Source organism: Wickerhamomyces anomalus (assembly GCF_001661255.1).
Source record: "Wickerhamomyces anomalus NRRL Y-366-8 unplaced genomic scaffold WICANscaffold_2, whole genome shotgun sequence".
NCBI lineage: Eukaryota > Fungi > Ascomycota > Saccharomycetes > Phaffomycetales > Wickerhamomycetaceae > Hansenula > Hansenula anomala.
This window is the reverse complement of record NW_017567111.1, coordinates 1,787,091-1,802,057: the sequence shown is the minus strand read 5'-3', so window position 1 is coordinate 1,802,057 and position 14,967 is coordinate 1,787,091. Positions and strand designations below refer to the sequence as shown.

The 14,967-nt window shown below is 36.1% G+C and overlaps 9 protein-coding genes across 9 annotated transcripts; 7 read left to right on the top strand and 2 right to left on the bottom strand.

Moving 5' to 3' along the window:
- Positions 1-734: 734 nt before the first annotated feature.
- WICANDRAFT_28079 (CAP domain-containing protein) lies at positions 735-1,136 on the top strand (the record flags this gene model as incomplete). Its single annotated transcript, XM_019181447.1, has 1 exon — positions 735-1,136. A coding segment is annotated over one exon (402 nt), but the record flags the coding sequence as incomplete, so codon positions are not given.
- Positions 1,137-1,682: 546 nt separating this feature from the next.
- WICANDRAFT_90751 (CAP domain-containing protein) lies at positions 1,683-2,856 on the top strand. The gene has a single exon (XM_019186257.1). The coding sequence runs from the start codon at positions 1,853-1,855 to the stop codon at positions 2,489-2,491; it is 639 nt and encodes a 212-aa protein (XP_019040552.1). The 5' UTR covers positions 1,683-1,852; the 3' UTR covers positions 2,492-2,856.
- A 185-nt stretch (positions 2,857-3,041) lies between these two features.
- WICANDRAFT_77980 (uncharacterized protein) lies at positions 3,042-5,027 on the top strand (the record flags this gene model as incomplete). The annotated part of the gene is made up of 1 exon (XM_019184644.1): positions 3,042-5,027. The coding sequence occupies one exon, from the start codon at positions 3,042-3,044 to the stop codon at positions 5,025-5,027; it is 1,986 nt and encodes a 661-aa protein (XP_019040551.1).
- Positions 5,028-5,275: 248 nt separating this feature from the next.
- Positions 5,276-5,689, top strand: WICANDRAFT_83506 (uncharacterized protein; the record flags this gene model as incomplete). Its single annotated transcript, XM_019185555.1, has 1 exon — positions 5,276-5,689. The coding sequence occupies one exon, from the start codon at positions 5,276-5,278 to the stop codon at positions 5,687-5,689; it is 414 nt and encodes a 137-aa protein (XP_019040550.1).
- Positions 5,690-6,237: 548 nt separating this feature from the next.
- On the top strand, positions 6,238-8,478 carry WICANDRAFT_27786 (uncharacterized protein; the record flags this gene model as incomplete). The annotated part of the gene is made up of 2 exons (XM_019181409.1): positions 6,238-7,396; positions 7,439-8,478. The coding sequence occupies 2 exons, from the start codon at positions 6,238-6,240 to the stop codon at positions 8,476-8,478; spliced, it is 2,199 nt and encodes a 732-aa protein (XP_019040549.1).
- A 710-nt stretch (positions 8,479-9,188) lies between these two features.
- Positions 9,189-10,574, top strand: HEL1 (E3 ubiquitin-protein ligase HEL1; the record flags this gene model as incomplete). Its single annotated transcript, XM_019181011.1, has 1 exon — positions 9,189-10,574. A coding segment is annotated over one exon (1,386 nt), but the record flags the coding sequence as incomplete, so codon positions are not given.
- ARP4 (Arp4p) lies at positions 10,512-12,063 on the bottom strand. The gene has a single exon (XM_019186256.1). It carries the CDS (start codon positions 12,012-12,014, stop codon positions 10,722-10,724), a length of 1,293 nt encoding a protein of 430 aa, XP_019040547.1. The 5' UTR covers positions 12,015-12,063; the 3' UTR covers positions 10,512-10,721.
- Positions 12,064-12,659: 596 nt separating this feature from the next.
- Positions 12,660-13,852, top strand: CDC34 (SCF E2 ubiquitin-protein ligase catalytic subunit CDC34; the record flags this gene model as incomplete). Its single annotated transcript, XM_019186701.1, has 1 exon — positions 12,660-13,852. The coding sequence occupies exon 1, from the start codon at positions 13,136-13,138 to the stop codon at positions 13,850-13,852; it is 717 nt and encodes a 238-aa protein (XP_019040546.1). The 5' UTR covers positions 12,660-13,135.
- A 540-nt stretch (positions 13,853-14,392) lies between these two features.
- On the bottom strand, positions 14,393-14,830 carry SLM4 (Slm4p; the record flags this gene model as incomplete). Its single annotated transcript, XM_019183268.1, has 1 exon — positions 14,393-14,830. The coding sequence occupies one exon, from the start codon at positions 14,828-14,830 to the stop codon at positions 14,393-14,395; it is 438 nt and encodes a 145-aa protein (XP_019040545.1).
- Positions 14,831-14,967: the final 137 nt, after the last annotated feature.

Below are 14,967 nucleotides of genomic sequence, written 5' to 3'. Positions count from 1 at the left end.
TTCTTTTTCCTTTTCTTCAAAAGCTATCATCATCTACTACAGAGGTCTTCCCACACACTTTCCTTAAGGTCCAAACTTCACAGTCTTTCTTTAAATTCAATCCTTTGAATCAACAAAGCTCAACCCACATTCATTATCAAATTCACGACACGCTCCTTTTGTTTACCGTGTTTTTTTTCAGAGCTTTCTAACTCAAGTCTATCCTTATATTTACAATGAAATACTCATTCGTCTTACCTTTATTATCTTTGGCCTCTTCAGTCCTTTCAGCTCCAGCTGTTGTCACTGAAACTTCAGTTGTTTTAGTTACTGCCAACAATGGTCAACCAACTTCTTCAACTATTGAACAAGCAGCTTCCTCAGCTACTCCTCAAGTTGGCCATGTTTATGAAGTTGTTGTTTCTGAATTAGTTGAAGTCAGCGGTGACCATACTCAAACTTCAACAACCACTTTCACCAGAACTGCTTCAAAACCAACTTCAACTGGTAATGCTGCTCCATCTTCATCTCAAACTGCTCAACAAGAATCAACTCTATCCCAAGCTGACAGAGCTGTTGTTTCCACTATTGATGATGTTTCATCAACTTCTCAACAACAACCAACTCCATCATCAACTAAACAGACCACCACTTTACAACCATCATCAACTTCTCAAGAACAAACCTCAACCTCATCAACTTCAACTCAAGCTTCATCAACCACTTCCCAATCATCAACTCCATCTCAAGGTACTGATTCAAGCTTTGCTTCTGAAATCTTAAAAGCTCACAATGATAAACGTTCTCAAGATGGTGCTTCTCCATTATCTTGGTCTAAAAAATTAGAACAATATGCTCAAGATTACGCTGATAAATACGACTGTTCAGGTGGTTTGACCCATTCAGGTGGTCCATACGGTGAAAACTTGGGTCTTGGTTATTCAACTTCAGGTGTTGTTGATGCTTGGTATGGTGAAAAATCAGACTATAACTCAAACTCTCCATCAGCTTCTCATTTCACCCAAGTTGTTTGGAAATCAACCACCCAATTAGGTTGTGCTAAGAAAGAATGTGGTAGTTATTGGGGTCAATATACTGTTTGTTCATACGATCCAGCTGGTAATGTTGCTGGTGGTTATGCTCAAAATGTCCAATAAACAGCTTATACCAATTAACTTTTCTTTCTCATGTCACATATCACAAAAAGGAAATAAAGCCGATTCTTTGTTTTTTATTTCCATTAATTTCATTTTTTTTCAATCATTTTATACCTTCTGAACGTTTGAATTTTGGGTTTTATTCAATGTTCTCCAATTATGTTATTTTTCTTTTATGCTATCTGGTGAACATGGCTTCTTCAAGCCATGTCTGGGTTTTATCTTTAGGTTACACAAGTTTTTTTTTTCAATATGGAATCTTTTTTGATACATAGGTTATGCACACTTTAGTTTGTTAATGATTGATGTAGTTTGCGTTGTCGAAGTCGTTGTCAAAGTCGAAGTCGAAGTGGACGTTGTCATTTTTCATTTTTCGCGAATTCATCACACTTCAACTTTCAACCTTCAAACAGCCATAAATGGCCGACAAGTATGCTAATTCAAGAGATGGCCACTAAAATTAAGAGGGTAGAGGATATCACGGTCTAGAATACGTTATAGGAGGAGACAATGGACAGTTCGTACAGTTATGTGTCAACTTTTGTTCGAGATTCATGCAAGTGATGCTTCAACTAAATCTAAAACATGGATGAATCCAACATGAGTGCATCACCAAAAAGTGCTAAAATGTTGATATAAAAGATGTTAGATCCTATGATAATGCTAGTGCTGCTACCGCTGATCAGTATCAGTTCCAAAAGCTAGTGTGACTTGAGATGTTGTGGATAAGGTACTCTTTATTGGTATCACCTTTACTAGCAAAGACTGTGACATTACACCAAACAAATACTCATACAATCCAAGAAGTGCAAACAGAAGTCCATACAACTTTAATAACGAGATGGTCAACGATACAGCATACAGATGAACCCACCACCACCACGACTATAACGAGGACTACCACAACAACTATTGATATAGATCCATCTTCCTCTCCATCATCATTCCCATCACAGGTTGTTGATTTACACAATTATGAAAGGTCAAAACATAGTGCACAACCTCTTACTTGGTCTTCAGAACTGACAAATTTTGCAGAGTCCTACGCTACAAACTATAATTGTAACGGGACTCTAATCCACTCACATTCAAAATATGGCGAAAATTTAGCATTAGGTTATAATACAAGTGCGGCTATAAAGGCATGGTATGATGAAGTGAAGCTATATGATTTCAATAATCCAGGATTTAGAGAAAGTACTGGTCATTTCACACAATTGGTTTGGAATAGTACAAAATATATTGGATGTGCCGTAAAAGATTGTGGTTCATACTTTGGCCAATATTTGGTTTGTGAATACGATCCACCTGGGAATTTCCAAGGTGCTTTTGATGATAATGTTTTTGCTGGTTAGAAAGAAAAGGTTGGGTTTAATTTGTGTGTAGTGTTCTCAATTTAATTGTTTGGTTGATCTTCGTATTTGATAAGCTTGTAGCTGAGCCTTCTTCCCTTCATGTCAACTATAAAACTACCAACCACGCACAAAGACTCCAAAAATAACTTTGGGTGGGTCTACAATAGCTACGCCATTGTTCTCTGCCACTGCCCCTTAAAGTCTAAACCAATACCAGCCTTTAAGACGTTACGAAAGAAGTTTCTCGTTAAGGTACAAAAATTTTGAGTGTATTTTTGACGTTTTCCAGATCTCAGGTACCCAAGCAGAAGGGAAAAAAAAATTAGTCTGAGCAAGCTTTCTTAAGTGTCAACACAACACCAAACAACAACGACATCAAAGAAGAACTCATAATCAAGGGATAAGACACTCAGAATCAACTAAACATACATTTCAGAAATACCACAATCTAAAAAAAATTTGATGATTACCAAGTGGAACAGTCTGAAAACTTGTGTTTACTCTCATATTTTTGTCATCTCCTAAACGATAAGAAAGCTGCCTAAAGGAGATGGGTTTACTAGGAAGGAGACATACACACCATCAAGTATCGACGCTTAAGAAGAACCAGAACAATGATGCGCTCGCTAACCCTCCTTCTCAATCATCTTTGATCGCTGCCCAGGCTGCTGCTTCATTATTTCAAAACTCAAACAATTCTGCTGTTGGTCAACAAACAACACCTGCTGCTAAAAATGCAAGTGCTGGCTTGAGAAGAACTACCTCAGTTAATGGTGTGCCTACTGCTACAAGACCAAAAGTTGTTGTTCACCCTAACGTGAAGAAAAGTCCATTACCACCAAAACTTGTGAACAATAATACTAATCAAAATCATAATGCTCAAGCTAATATTGAAAATTTATCATTGAATGAAGAACCCCCAAAATTAACAAGAGCTAGAAGTCGATCACCAGCGCCTACATCAAGAAGAACCACACCACCAAATCATACTGTTCCTTCGGCAACTTCCATTCAGGCAATTGCAAGTGCTGCTGCTAAATCTGCTGCTAATTCAACCGCTGATTTACTATCGCCACCAAATCCATCTCATACCAATAAAGTCTATCCTTCAAGTCCTTCCATCTCATTGGGTTCTTCAAACTCTCTAGATTCTGCACCTTTTTCATTGAAACCACCAAATTTCCAAGGTACTATTAATAGATCAACTTCAGATGTGGCTAGTATTTCAGAAGCTCAATTACACCCGCCAAAGTTTTATTTTGATTCTGATCAGAATGGTTCGGATTACTTTGATGGATATGATAGATCCTCCATAAGATCAAGTTCAGCTGGTTCTGATTATTTATCAACACCTAAATACCAAAGAGGTTCAGGTGGTTCTTCTTCACATTTAGCTTTGGATACAATTCCATCAAGGATTGATGAGCATGAAAATGAATATTATGAATCCGATCCTAATGATTATGATTATGATCACGAGGGTGATTATTCGGACTCTGACTTACCACAGTCTCAAATTGAGTTTAATATTGATAGATCTTTAGATCCATTGACACCAACAAGTAAATATGATTTGTCTCAACTGCAACAGTCAACTAGACCATCTTTACCAATGAGGAAACCACCACCATCAGATATTCCACCTTTACAACCAGCTCAAAATATGCATCTTGGTAGCAGTTCTTCATTATTACCAAACCCTGCACCTCCAATGAGTAGAAGAAATACATCACCAAAAAGAAAACCACCTCCAGGCTCTCCTTATTTGAACCAATACGACACTGATAGTGTTTTAAATAGTGGGCTTGACGGTGAGGAAGATGACGATGATGATGATCCATTACCACAATATCCATTATCAGTTGAGGCTCAAGAATTGAGAAGAAGACATCGTCATCATCATGGATTTCGTAAAAATGCCAAAAATATTTTCAAAAAAGGTATGAAAGTTACAGCTGCTGCGAATCCTACATCATATCTTTCAAATGATAATGAAGAGCCAAAAATTGGACATTTCAGAACAACAATGAGAAAAGAGAAGAAAAAATCAGTGTTCAATGAGGATAAACCATGGAAACATCATAATGATAGAGAATACATCACAGAACAAGAAAGAAAAAGATATGATGGTGTTTGGGTTGCCAATAAAGGTTTATATATGAATTTAGTTGATCCCGCAACGTTGAAACAAGGTGCTGAAGAACAAGAATCAGAAAATGTCGCATTGAAAGCATCAATGCTGTCCACAAAGACTGAACAATCACCAATGCAGGAAACGAGCTTGATGTTGAATTTGGTTGTTAGAGATCTTTGGTCAAGAAGTAGACTACCACCAGATCTACTAAGACAGGTATGGGAACTGGTTGATACTAGGAAAGATGGTACGATTGAGAGGAAATCATTCATTATTGGGATGTGGTTAGTTGATCAATGTCTTTATGGGAGAAAATTACCAAAGCAGTTAGATAATTCAGTTTGGAATAGTGTTAGTCAACTGGGGGTTAATGTTGTTATAAAGCCAAAGAAGAGAAAGTGATAGATATTATAATAGTTAGTGTAATAGGTAATGATAATTTATGTTTATTTTGCAAAAACATTACACGTCTTATCAGATTAGATAAACTTGCTCCGCGAAGTGGTGTAATGATGTGCCTTAATTTTCATGGCATATGCGTAAGATGTCGCTTCATCCTTTCATTAAACACACTTGACTACCTTTTAACATTTAGTGATTTCAGCTGGATTGATTCCATTAATTTCATAATTAGCAAAGTAAATATCACCATGGGACTTCAACTACCACACTCTGATCAAGAAAATAGCAGACAATCAAAGAGAACATTTACAAGTACTTCGAGAAGTACCAATCAAGAGGAGGTACATAAAAGAAGATCCATCAAGGAAGAGGATGACACAGAATCACAAAGTTCGCTTTCTTCAACAACCTCAGATGAGCAAGATGATATTTTGCAGAACAATCAAAGGGTGGCTCAATTTCTAGGGGAATTTGAAGAAACGCCCATGGATCTTTTAGAAGCGATTGAAGTTATCATTGGTTTCAGCAGAGAAAGAGAATCAATGGGTATCAACATGTGGGAGAGGATTGGGGTCAGCGAGGAAGATTTCAAGGTGGTTCTTGAAGCCCTTGAAAGATATAGCTGGGAGAGCGAGATTTCTAGATTACAGGCACCAAAATGAAATTAATCAGGTCAGACGACAGATAAAGTTCTTGAAACCAGGATTTCATTGTCCTCTACCCCCCTGGAATTGTATTATATAATAAACATTTCTATACCACTAGTTACCCATTATCTTGTAGTCCTATCTCTTAGCCAGTCTAATATTGATAAATCTTTGGTTTCGCGAATTTGTTCACGTCAAGTTTCAGATTTTCGCTTGGATAGGAAGCTGGCGATGAACCACAATCAGAGAAAATGCTTGAGCTCTCGGAACTGTATGGCAACGTAATTGATCCAGAGAATTCAGATATCAACTTGCTAAAGCACTAGAGCACTGACAGAACAAGACTCAGGAATATTTCAACAATCCACTTTTCAGCCATAAACTCATTCCCCCTTTTTCCATCTTTGCTTCACTGGAGTATTTTTTGTTCATTCCCACTATAGCCCATACATTTCTTTTGGCAAGATAGGAGAGACGCTAAAAATTCAACATCAAGTATAAATCAAATACAGCAAATTCTATTCTTGAACCAACTTCATCATAAGGATTAAATCATCACAAAAATGCTACGTGCTCTTGGTTTCAGAAGGCAAGAAACTTTGTCGCAAGATGAAGCCACGCCGTTAATTTTACAACAAGCTCATGATTTCGAACTTGCTTTACAATCAATGGATTACTTATTAGATGATCGTACCAAAGAAGGACTTCATTTGATTGAAGACGACCCAAATTGTACAATCAAAGTGCTAGCAAATGGTGTTATCAAGTTTTTAGAAGCAACTTTAGGCTTTGAACCTGAAGTTATGAAGAAAGCTGGTGAAATTTTAACAAAAGCTGAAACTTTATCACATAGAGATCGTTCGAAATACCAAAAGATGAAATTGAAAACTTCTGCAAATTTCCCACCAGGTACTGAGTATGCTGTCACTTATGCTGAAGCTAATTTGTTGAACGCCTTAATTATGTTATTATCAGAAAGTATGATTGAAAGTGCCAAAGCTTTATACAAGTTGAGAAAAGCTTATCATACATTAGATGAAGTGTTTGTACTCATACGAGAATATGAAGCTCGTCAGAAACTTCAAAAACAAAAAGAAGGTGACTTAAACAATATTCCTAATCAAAGCTCATCAACCATTAACTCTGATACAAGCAGTGTCTTTGCAGACATTCCATTTTCATTAAGCACCGAACAATTAAAAGATACCAAGATAACAGGATTTGCTGAAAATATTCAAAGAATGAGATCACTTAGATTAAACGGTGCTCATATCGGTAATACACCAGCTACAGATAGACTAAGATCGGAATTAGGGTATAATAAAGAAGCATCAGAAACTGTTGATTCTGACTCCAACTCCACAGCTGAACAAAGAGCCATTGATGAATCTCAATCCACAGTTGATGAATTTATAATCTCTGGTGCTAATTTATGTTTTGGTATTTTGCAATTAGTGCTTTCATTGATCCCACCAGCGATTGGAAAAGTTTTATCAGTTGTTGGTTTCAGAGGTTCCAGAGAAAATGGACTTAAAATGATTTGGAAATCAGTTGAAGGGAGAAATGTTCATGGTTGTATTGGATTATTGGCCCTTTTGGTGTTTTATGATGGTCCCTTCCAATTCACTGATGCTGATTTTGATATTCCAGATCTATCACGTACTAAATCAACAACTTCAACAACTCATTCAGAACAAAAATTATCACTACAGAAAACCCTAAGTCAAAAACGAATGAGATCTGAATCATTCGCATTCCAAGGAGTTGGGAAACCAACTCTATTACACCCTGGTAAAAAACTGGAGGATGCATTACTTTACGCTAGAGCATTATTTCCACATTCTGCATTATGGTTGCTACAAGAATCACGTATGTTGGCTTCAAGAGGCCGTTTAGAGGAAGCATTGGACCTTATGGATAGTCTTGATAGAAAGATTGAAATGAGACAAGTTGAAGCTTTACTAGTTTTCGATAGAACTATGATTTTGATCTTTTTGCACAAATATGAAAGAGCAGCACAAGATTTGAAAACATTAGTTGACATTAATGGTTGGTCTCCTGGGCTTTACACTTATTGTGCTGGTTGTTGTTATTTGGAATTATATCGTATGTGCAAAATGGGTATAATTACTGATAAAGAAGAATTGAAACGTGAAGGTTACTTTAGAAAGAAAGCGGAACAGTTAATTTTGGAAGCTCCACAATATAGTAAAAGTGGGAAAATTAATGGTAAACAAATGCCCTTTGACAAATTTTTGATCAGAAAAATAACACAATTTGAACAGACTGCACAGACTTATAAAGTTGATTTCATTGATGCTATTGGTACTTCACCTGTTCATGAATTGGCATATTTTTGGAACGGTTATAATAGAATGCCAGAAGAACATTTACAAATTGCCACAAAATTATTGGATTATAGTGTTTCTGAACATGCTAAAGTTCCTGAAATTCAAAACCAATCAATGATTCGTAATTTGTTACAGTCAATCACATTAAGAAGATTAGGTGAATTTTCAAAAGGTGATGAATTGATAGATAAAAAAGTCTTGAAATACATTATTGAACTTGATGATCCTAGAGAACCTGATTATAGATTCATTAGACACACTGATGATCCATGGTTATACCCAACTGCATTGTATGAAAAGGCATTATTTGTCTGGAAAGAATCTGGAATTAATGGGTTAGAGGAATCTAAAGAATGGCTGAAACGAGCACAGGCATACTCAGATGATTATGAACTAAGTACTAGAGTTTCCATGAAAATCAAAGCAGCTTTAGATAGACTAGAAGACCTTTAAAGAGCATTCTGTCATTTTGAGTCGTGACATTATTATCTATTGTGCGTAGTCAGCGCTGACGTAAGAATCTCTCGTGTCGTAATATTGAGCGCGATTTTGTGAGCTATCAAAGTTTAGACACGGAGTGTAAAATCTAGACTTGTTGTGTTAATGTTATGAGTTAACAAAGAAACTTGAGAACAAAAGCTAGACTGGATTTCAACAATAGTACCATAAAATTGTGCTCATTTCAAATTTCAAACACCTTGTCCAAATTTTCAACTAATTATTAGTTCATGCGAACAAACAGAAAAGTCAGTACAGTCACACTATCTATATAAGAACATTGTGAGGTCTGTGTGTTTGTTCAGCTTAAAATATACCCTATAACCTATATGACAAGAAGAAGTGCTAGACTGCGTGAAAAGGCTGAATCATCAATCCCATCGGTTGAGGTTTGGATACCAAAAGAAGTCAAGAAGAACAAGAAGATAGAAGCAGCCGCCAGTAGCGCAGACGCAAAGAGAATAAAGATTGATTCTCCAAAGAAGATGATTGAAAGTGAACCAGAGGAATCATTAGGATTTGAATATGAAGACGAAGAAGATGATGACTTTGGTGGTAGTCCTGGAGTTTCTGATTTTTCATTTGATGAAGATGACGAGGATGAAGAAGTGGCACTTCATAATGGAGGTGGAGATGGCGATGAATTTAAACCTGAGGAATCATTAAAGGAGAAAATACCCCTTGTTCAGTTCAAATATCATACAACAAAGGAACTAGCTCAGAAACTGGGAGCTCAAACAAAAAATATATCTGATGTATTGCAATTAACAGATGACGAAGCTCTGATTTTACTACAGTTTTACTCGTGGAACTCTGAAAGGCTTATGGAGGAATACATGGATGATCCAGAGCGTGTAAAGGCAAACGCTGGTGTTGTGGATGGTGGCTCTAAAAGTCACACTTCCCTATATAAGAAATATCCTCAACATGATTTTGGTTGTTTTATTTGTTGTGAGGATAAGGATGATAGTTATCAGTTATCATGTGGCCATGGATATTGTATGGACTGTTATAGACGTTATGTGAAGGATAAAACATCATCAGGCAAAGTTATCAAGTGTCCCGATTGTGATGTTGCTTTAGATTCCCATGATCTAGAGTTTATTGGTGGAGAAGGTGAATCATTTAAGTTGATTGAAAGCTCCATCAGGGAATGGGTTGAAAGACACAAAGCTTTCAAATGGTGTCCAGCTCCAGATTGTGATAGTGTTGTTGAAGTTTTAAACTTGTCGGATATACCGAATATTGTTAAAAATCAACAAGTTCCAGTTGCCACATGTAACCATGGACATCAATTTTGCATTGCTTGTAATTTTGAGAATCACAATCCAACACCATGTCAAATTACAAAAGAATGGATCACCAAATGTAAAGATGATTCAGAAACTGTTAATTGGATTATGTCTAATACTAAACAATGTCCAAAGTGTGATTCTTCAATTGAGAAAAATGGTGGTTGTAACCATATGACATGTAAAAAATGTGGCAATGAATTCTGTTGGATTTGTATGGGTGATTGGAAAGCTCATGGATCTTCATTTTATCAGTGTAACAGATTTAATAGTCAAACAGAGGAACAGAAGAAAGACATTAATAGTAAGGCAAATTTGGCCAATGCATCCAAAACATCATTAAAAAGATATTTACATTATTATAACCTTTTTGCAATTCATGAAGCTTCAACTAATCAAGATTTCAAGAGATGCAAATTTGTGGAGGATAAAGTTCGTGAATTGCAAGAAACATCAGGCATCTCATGGATTGAAGCCCAATTTTTGGTTGAAAGTGCAGAAACTTTATTGAAGGCTAGAAAAGTGTTGAAATGGTCTTATGCATTTGCTTATTACTGTGATCGTAACAACTTTTTGGATCTTTTCGAGTCTATTCAAGCCGGCCTTTCAGATGCAGTGGAGAACTTGAGTAAATTGTTTGAAATTGAGGAACCTTTAGAGATTGTCAAACAAAAATTAGAATTCTTGAACAAAAGTAGGTATCTGGGTGATCGTCAAAATGCAATGATATCATGTACACAAGAAGCTATAAAGAACGGGACTTTGAACAATAAGAGTACGTGATAACAAAGTGATGTTTCAGAACATGAGTGGCTTACGAATTTAACAAGGATAAATTATTTTAGAAAAATCATTTTAGTGTAGCTAAACAAAAACAAAAAAAGCAAAACTTACTGTACATAATCTTTATCTAAATCTTTCTGATAACAATTTTTCAACACCAACTTCTTCCAGCTCCTTTTTACTAACCCATAATTGATGGAAAGTACCCAAACTTGACAAAACGGACCCACCAATCCAAGATTGGAATTTTCTTTCAGCAGTATTACCAGCAGCATGAAGTCTGATTTTCAAACCTGGATGATTTTTATTCAAATCTGCTAATAAACGATCATTCAAACCTGGGATTAAAGAAGACCCACCAGTAACAATAATGTTATGAGCTAATTGAGCTCTAATATCAACATCAACTAATGACAATGCATGTGAAGTTAATTCAGAAAGACCTCTAAATCTAGGAACTTCCTTTTTACCACGGGTTGATGTTTTCTCTTGTTCTTCTTGTTCATCATCTTCGGTTGGTTTTTTAGCTCTTTTCAATGGAACATAATCTATATTTGATTTGATTTCTGGTTCACCACTTTCCGGTTCAAAGCCATCAATTTGATAATTTGCAGGTTCAAATAACGAATCACCAAATTCAAAACGTGATTTACCAAATTCGATAGTGTGTGCATTTGGTAGTTCAAATGATCTTTTTGGGAAAACTTCATCTTCATCATCGTATTTAGTATCTTTTGTGATTGGGTCTTGTGGGACCTTTATGATTGTTTCTTTCAACTGTTGTAATGTCTTCTCTATTTGGTAATCTTCATATGATTTAGTTATATTTTCAAATTGTTTTGGAACCCAGTTTGGTTTTTCATTAGGCTGGGTCAACACTTTGGACTTGACTTTGTATAATGGTATGACTTCTTTATCTAATGAGTCAATGTGAAGTTTTAATTGTTTTGATAAATATTTACCAGCGTAGTGAGTCTTCAATGTAGTTTTAGCCAAACACATACCATCAACAACTGGTGTAACACTCGTTATATCATGGCCAATATCAACCACCAAGGCTGAAGGTCTCCCTAGCGCAAATGAAACACAGGTTGGCACAGACGCTAGGTAAAAACCTGGGAATTCAAATTGTTCCAAGGCAATTTCCAATGATTTTGTTCTATTTTCTTTAGTATTCCACACTGGTTCAGTTAATAACAATGGTTGTTCTTTGTAATCGGCTCTCAGATTATCGAAAAGATATTCCCATTGCTCTACTGCTGAATCCCAATCTGTTATTATTCCATCCTCTAGTATTGGTTTCAATTCAGCATTTGGTTTGGGAAAATTTATTGAATTTTCTGAATAGTGTGTAAATGATCTTTTCTTTGGTATTTTAGGTCTGAGTGAAGTATCATCGTCAGCAACATCTTCCATTTCTTCATCTCCATCGGTGTTTTCCTGGCTATCAAATCTAGCATAGGATGGTGTAATTATTCTTGGACAATCTTCACCTGCATAACCAACTTTTGTTGATTGAGATCCAGGATCTAATACTAGGGCAGCTACTTCATCTAAAACAAGTTGTTAGTAATTTGAAAATAGAAAAATGCTCTAAGCTAGTTTAGACATACCACCACCGTAGACTTGTAAGATGGAATTCGAATTGGCCATTGCTTTTGTGGTTGAATTTGTTTGGCTTTGAACACCTCAATGAAGAACCCATCTTCAAGATTTGATGTTTATTTCGTGGAAAACTTCACCAGAAATGGTACGCGGCACACCATACAAAAGCACTCACTACATACAAATTGACAATAGTCTGATTAACAATAACAATAAGGAGCTCTGTGACATTATAGCGCAAGTAAGTCAGTACCCTGAGCTCTACTGTTGAGTACTATGATCTATCTCTTTTCTTAGCTGTTAGTGGCTGGTGACTCTGGACTTTGTGCGTGATGATTTCGACAGAAAGAAAGATGTGACCAGTAGCTGTTTCTGATCACGACAGAATATTAAAAATAAGTGACTCAACGAATATAATGGCTTACATTTCCAATCATAGTATCAATAACTATTATTAATGACTCCCCATAAAAACTACTCTTCAAAAACTCAACAATAAACCCTCTTTTCTAGCCCTATTTTCCAATTGTTCTGGATCACCAAAAGTAAATCCGAGAATTCGCGAAAGGTGCCACCGAGAAAAAGCAAAAAAAAAGTGTGTCCCCGTTTCCAAAAAAAGAAGCTGAGAATTTTGCGAATTCGAATTTGTTTTTTTTTTGGAATCTGATTCTGAATTGGAACTTGAGAGAACCACAATCAACAACAAGTCAGAGACCACCATCCAACAAAGGCTCGTTCCCAGATACACTCAGTTTTCTGCTGCTGCTTTAGTACGACTCTTACAACACATTTCCCATACCTTCCAAAGGCTACAACGACCACCAGAAACCCATCTTATCACAGAACCTTAAGAAAAACACCCCTGGCAGAAGATTAATAACCGCTACAGTCAAGTCACAACAACAACAACAAATACAAATAAGAAATACATCATGTCCTCAACAAGTGCAGCATCTTTGTTATTACGGCAATTTCGTGAGCTAACTGACCCTAAAAAGGCCATCCCTTCATTCCATATTGAACTTGAGGACGATAACATCTTTCTGTGGAATATTGGTGTCATGGTGCTAAATGAAGAGTCAGTTTACCATGGTGGTTACTTTAGAGCTCAAATGAAGTTCCCATCTGATTATCCTTTCGCTCCACCAACTTTTAGATTTACACCAGCTATTTATCATCCTAATGTTTATCGCGATGGTAGATTATGCATATCCATTTTGCATCAAGGTGGTGACCCAACCTCAGATGAACCAGATGCTGAAACTTGGTCCCCAGCTCAAACAGTGGAAACAGTATTGATTTCTATTGTTTCTTTACTAGAAGATCCAAATCCTTCATCCCCTGCTAACGTTGATGCTGCAGTGGATTGGAGAAAAAGACCAGATGTCTACAAGAAAAAGGTTGAATTAGAAGTTGAAAGATCAAAACAGGATATCCCACAAGGATTTGTCATGCCAACATCTGCTAGTGCATATCTAGCTACCCACTCTGCACCAGTTGAAGATGAAGTTGTTGATGAAAATTTTTGGTATGATTCCGAGGAGGAAGAAAGCTACGATGACGACAGCATAATGGACGATGTTGAAGGTAATGAAGAAGAAGATGAGGAAGAAGATGAAGAATTATCAGAAGAAGAAGGCGAAAAATGAGAGAAGCAATTAGAAGAAACACAGATACCCAAGCAAACCACCATCAGCAACCACCCAACTCAACAAGAAATCCAATATTAGCTCAACCCAAACTCATATTTTTAATCACCAAACTGAGCATACGTTTATTGTTTTTAATGTCCCCTAATTTTATACAGCATATACAGGTACTTTTCTGATTTTACTTTTTGTTTTACCTTTTTTTAATCTTTTATCACATTTCTTTCCGGGAAGGGTTCAAGGCATATTGGTTCATATTTATTTTAGTTATTGCTAGTTTTTCTTCATCTTGTTCACAAATTGATTTTCACCTTTACACAATGCTTTACATGATTTCACCCTGCTTTATCAAATCTATATCTTTATATTTATCTAACGTCGTCCACAATTTTGTTTGCAGGTGTCATGTCTTTAACATTTGATATTTTTACGGGGCTTTTTTTGAACTACAGTTTTTCATTAGATAAACTGTATAATCAGTTTCAATAAGCCATGCCATGATAATATACATTATAATTAATTTTAAAGACGTAGTGATTCTTACTGATCAGCGACATATTCAAACTTAGACAATTCCTCAAACGCTTCACTCAAATTCTTCATCTTCAACCGTATAACGCCCACGGGATAATCTTTTTCAGTTATTAAAACAACACTAAATTTTGTCCCCTTGATTCTTTTTAAATAAAGCATATAATCTTCAACTTCAACAGCTAAAACATCATCGTCATCATCAACACCTTCTTCACCATCTTCTTGGTCATCGCCATGTTCATTGATGTAACTATTCATTGCCAATAATGAAAACATTCTTAATTTTGTAGTTGTTATATCACCCTCATATTGAGAGCTTATATGTGAAGATAACGGAGCACCAGTTGGTGTGATTAATGAAATGGCCAATAATGATTTTGATGTTGTTCGTACTGGTCTGAGGCCTTGTACAAGTACGTCCTCTATGTTTTTGGAATGAAGCATCTTTGATAGGTGGTGATGTATTGAATGGCTTTACTTTAGCTTTCTTGTTGTTTGATTTGTTGATGGTCAAATGTCGAGAATGATAATTTCGTACTGTCTATAGTGACACGTACAATTTTGACAGATACATCTACAAT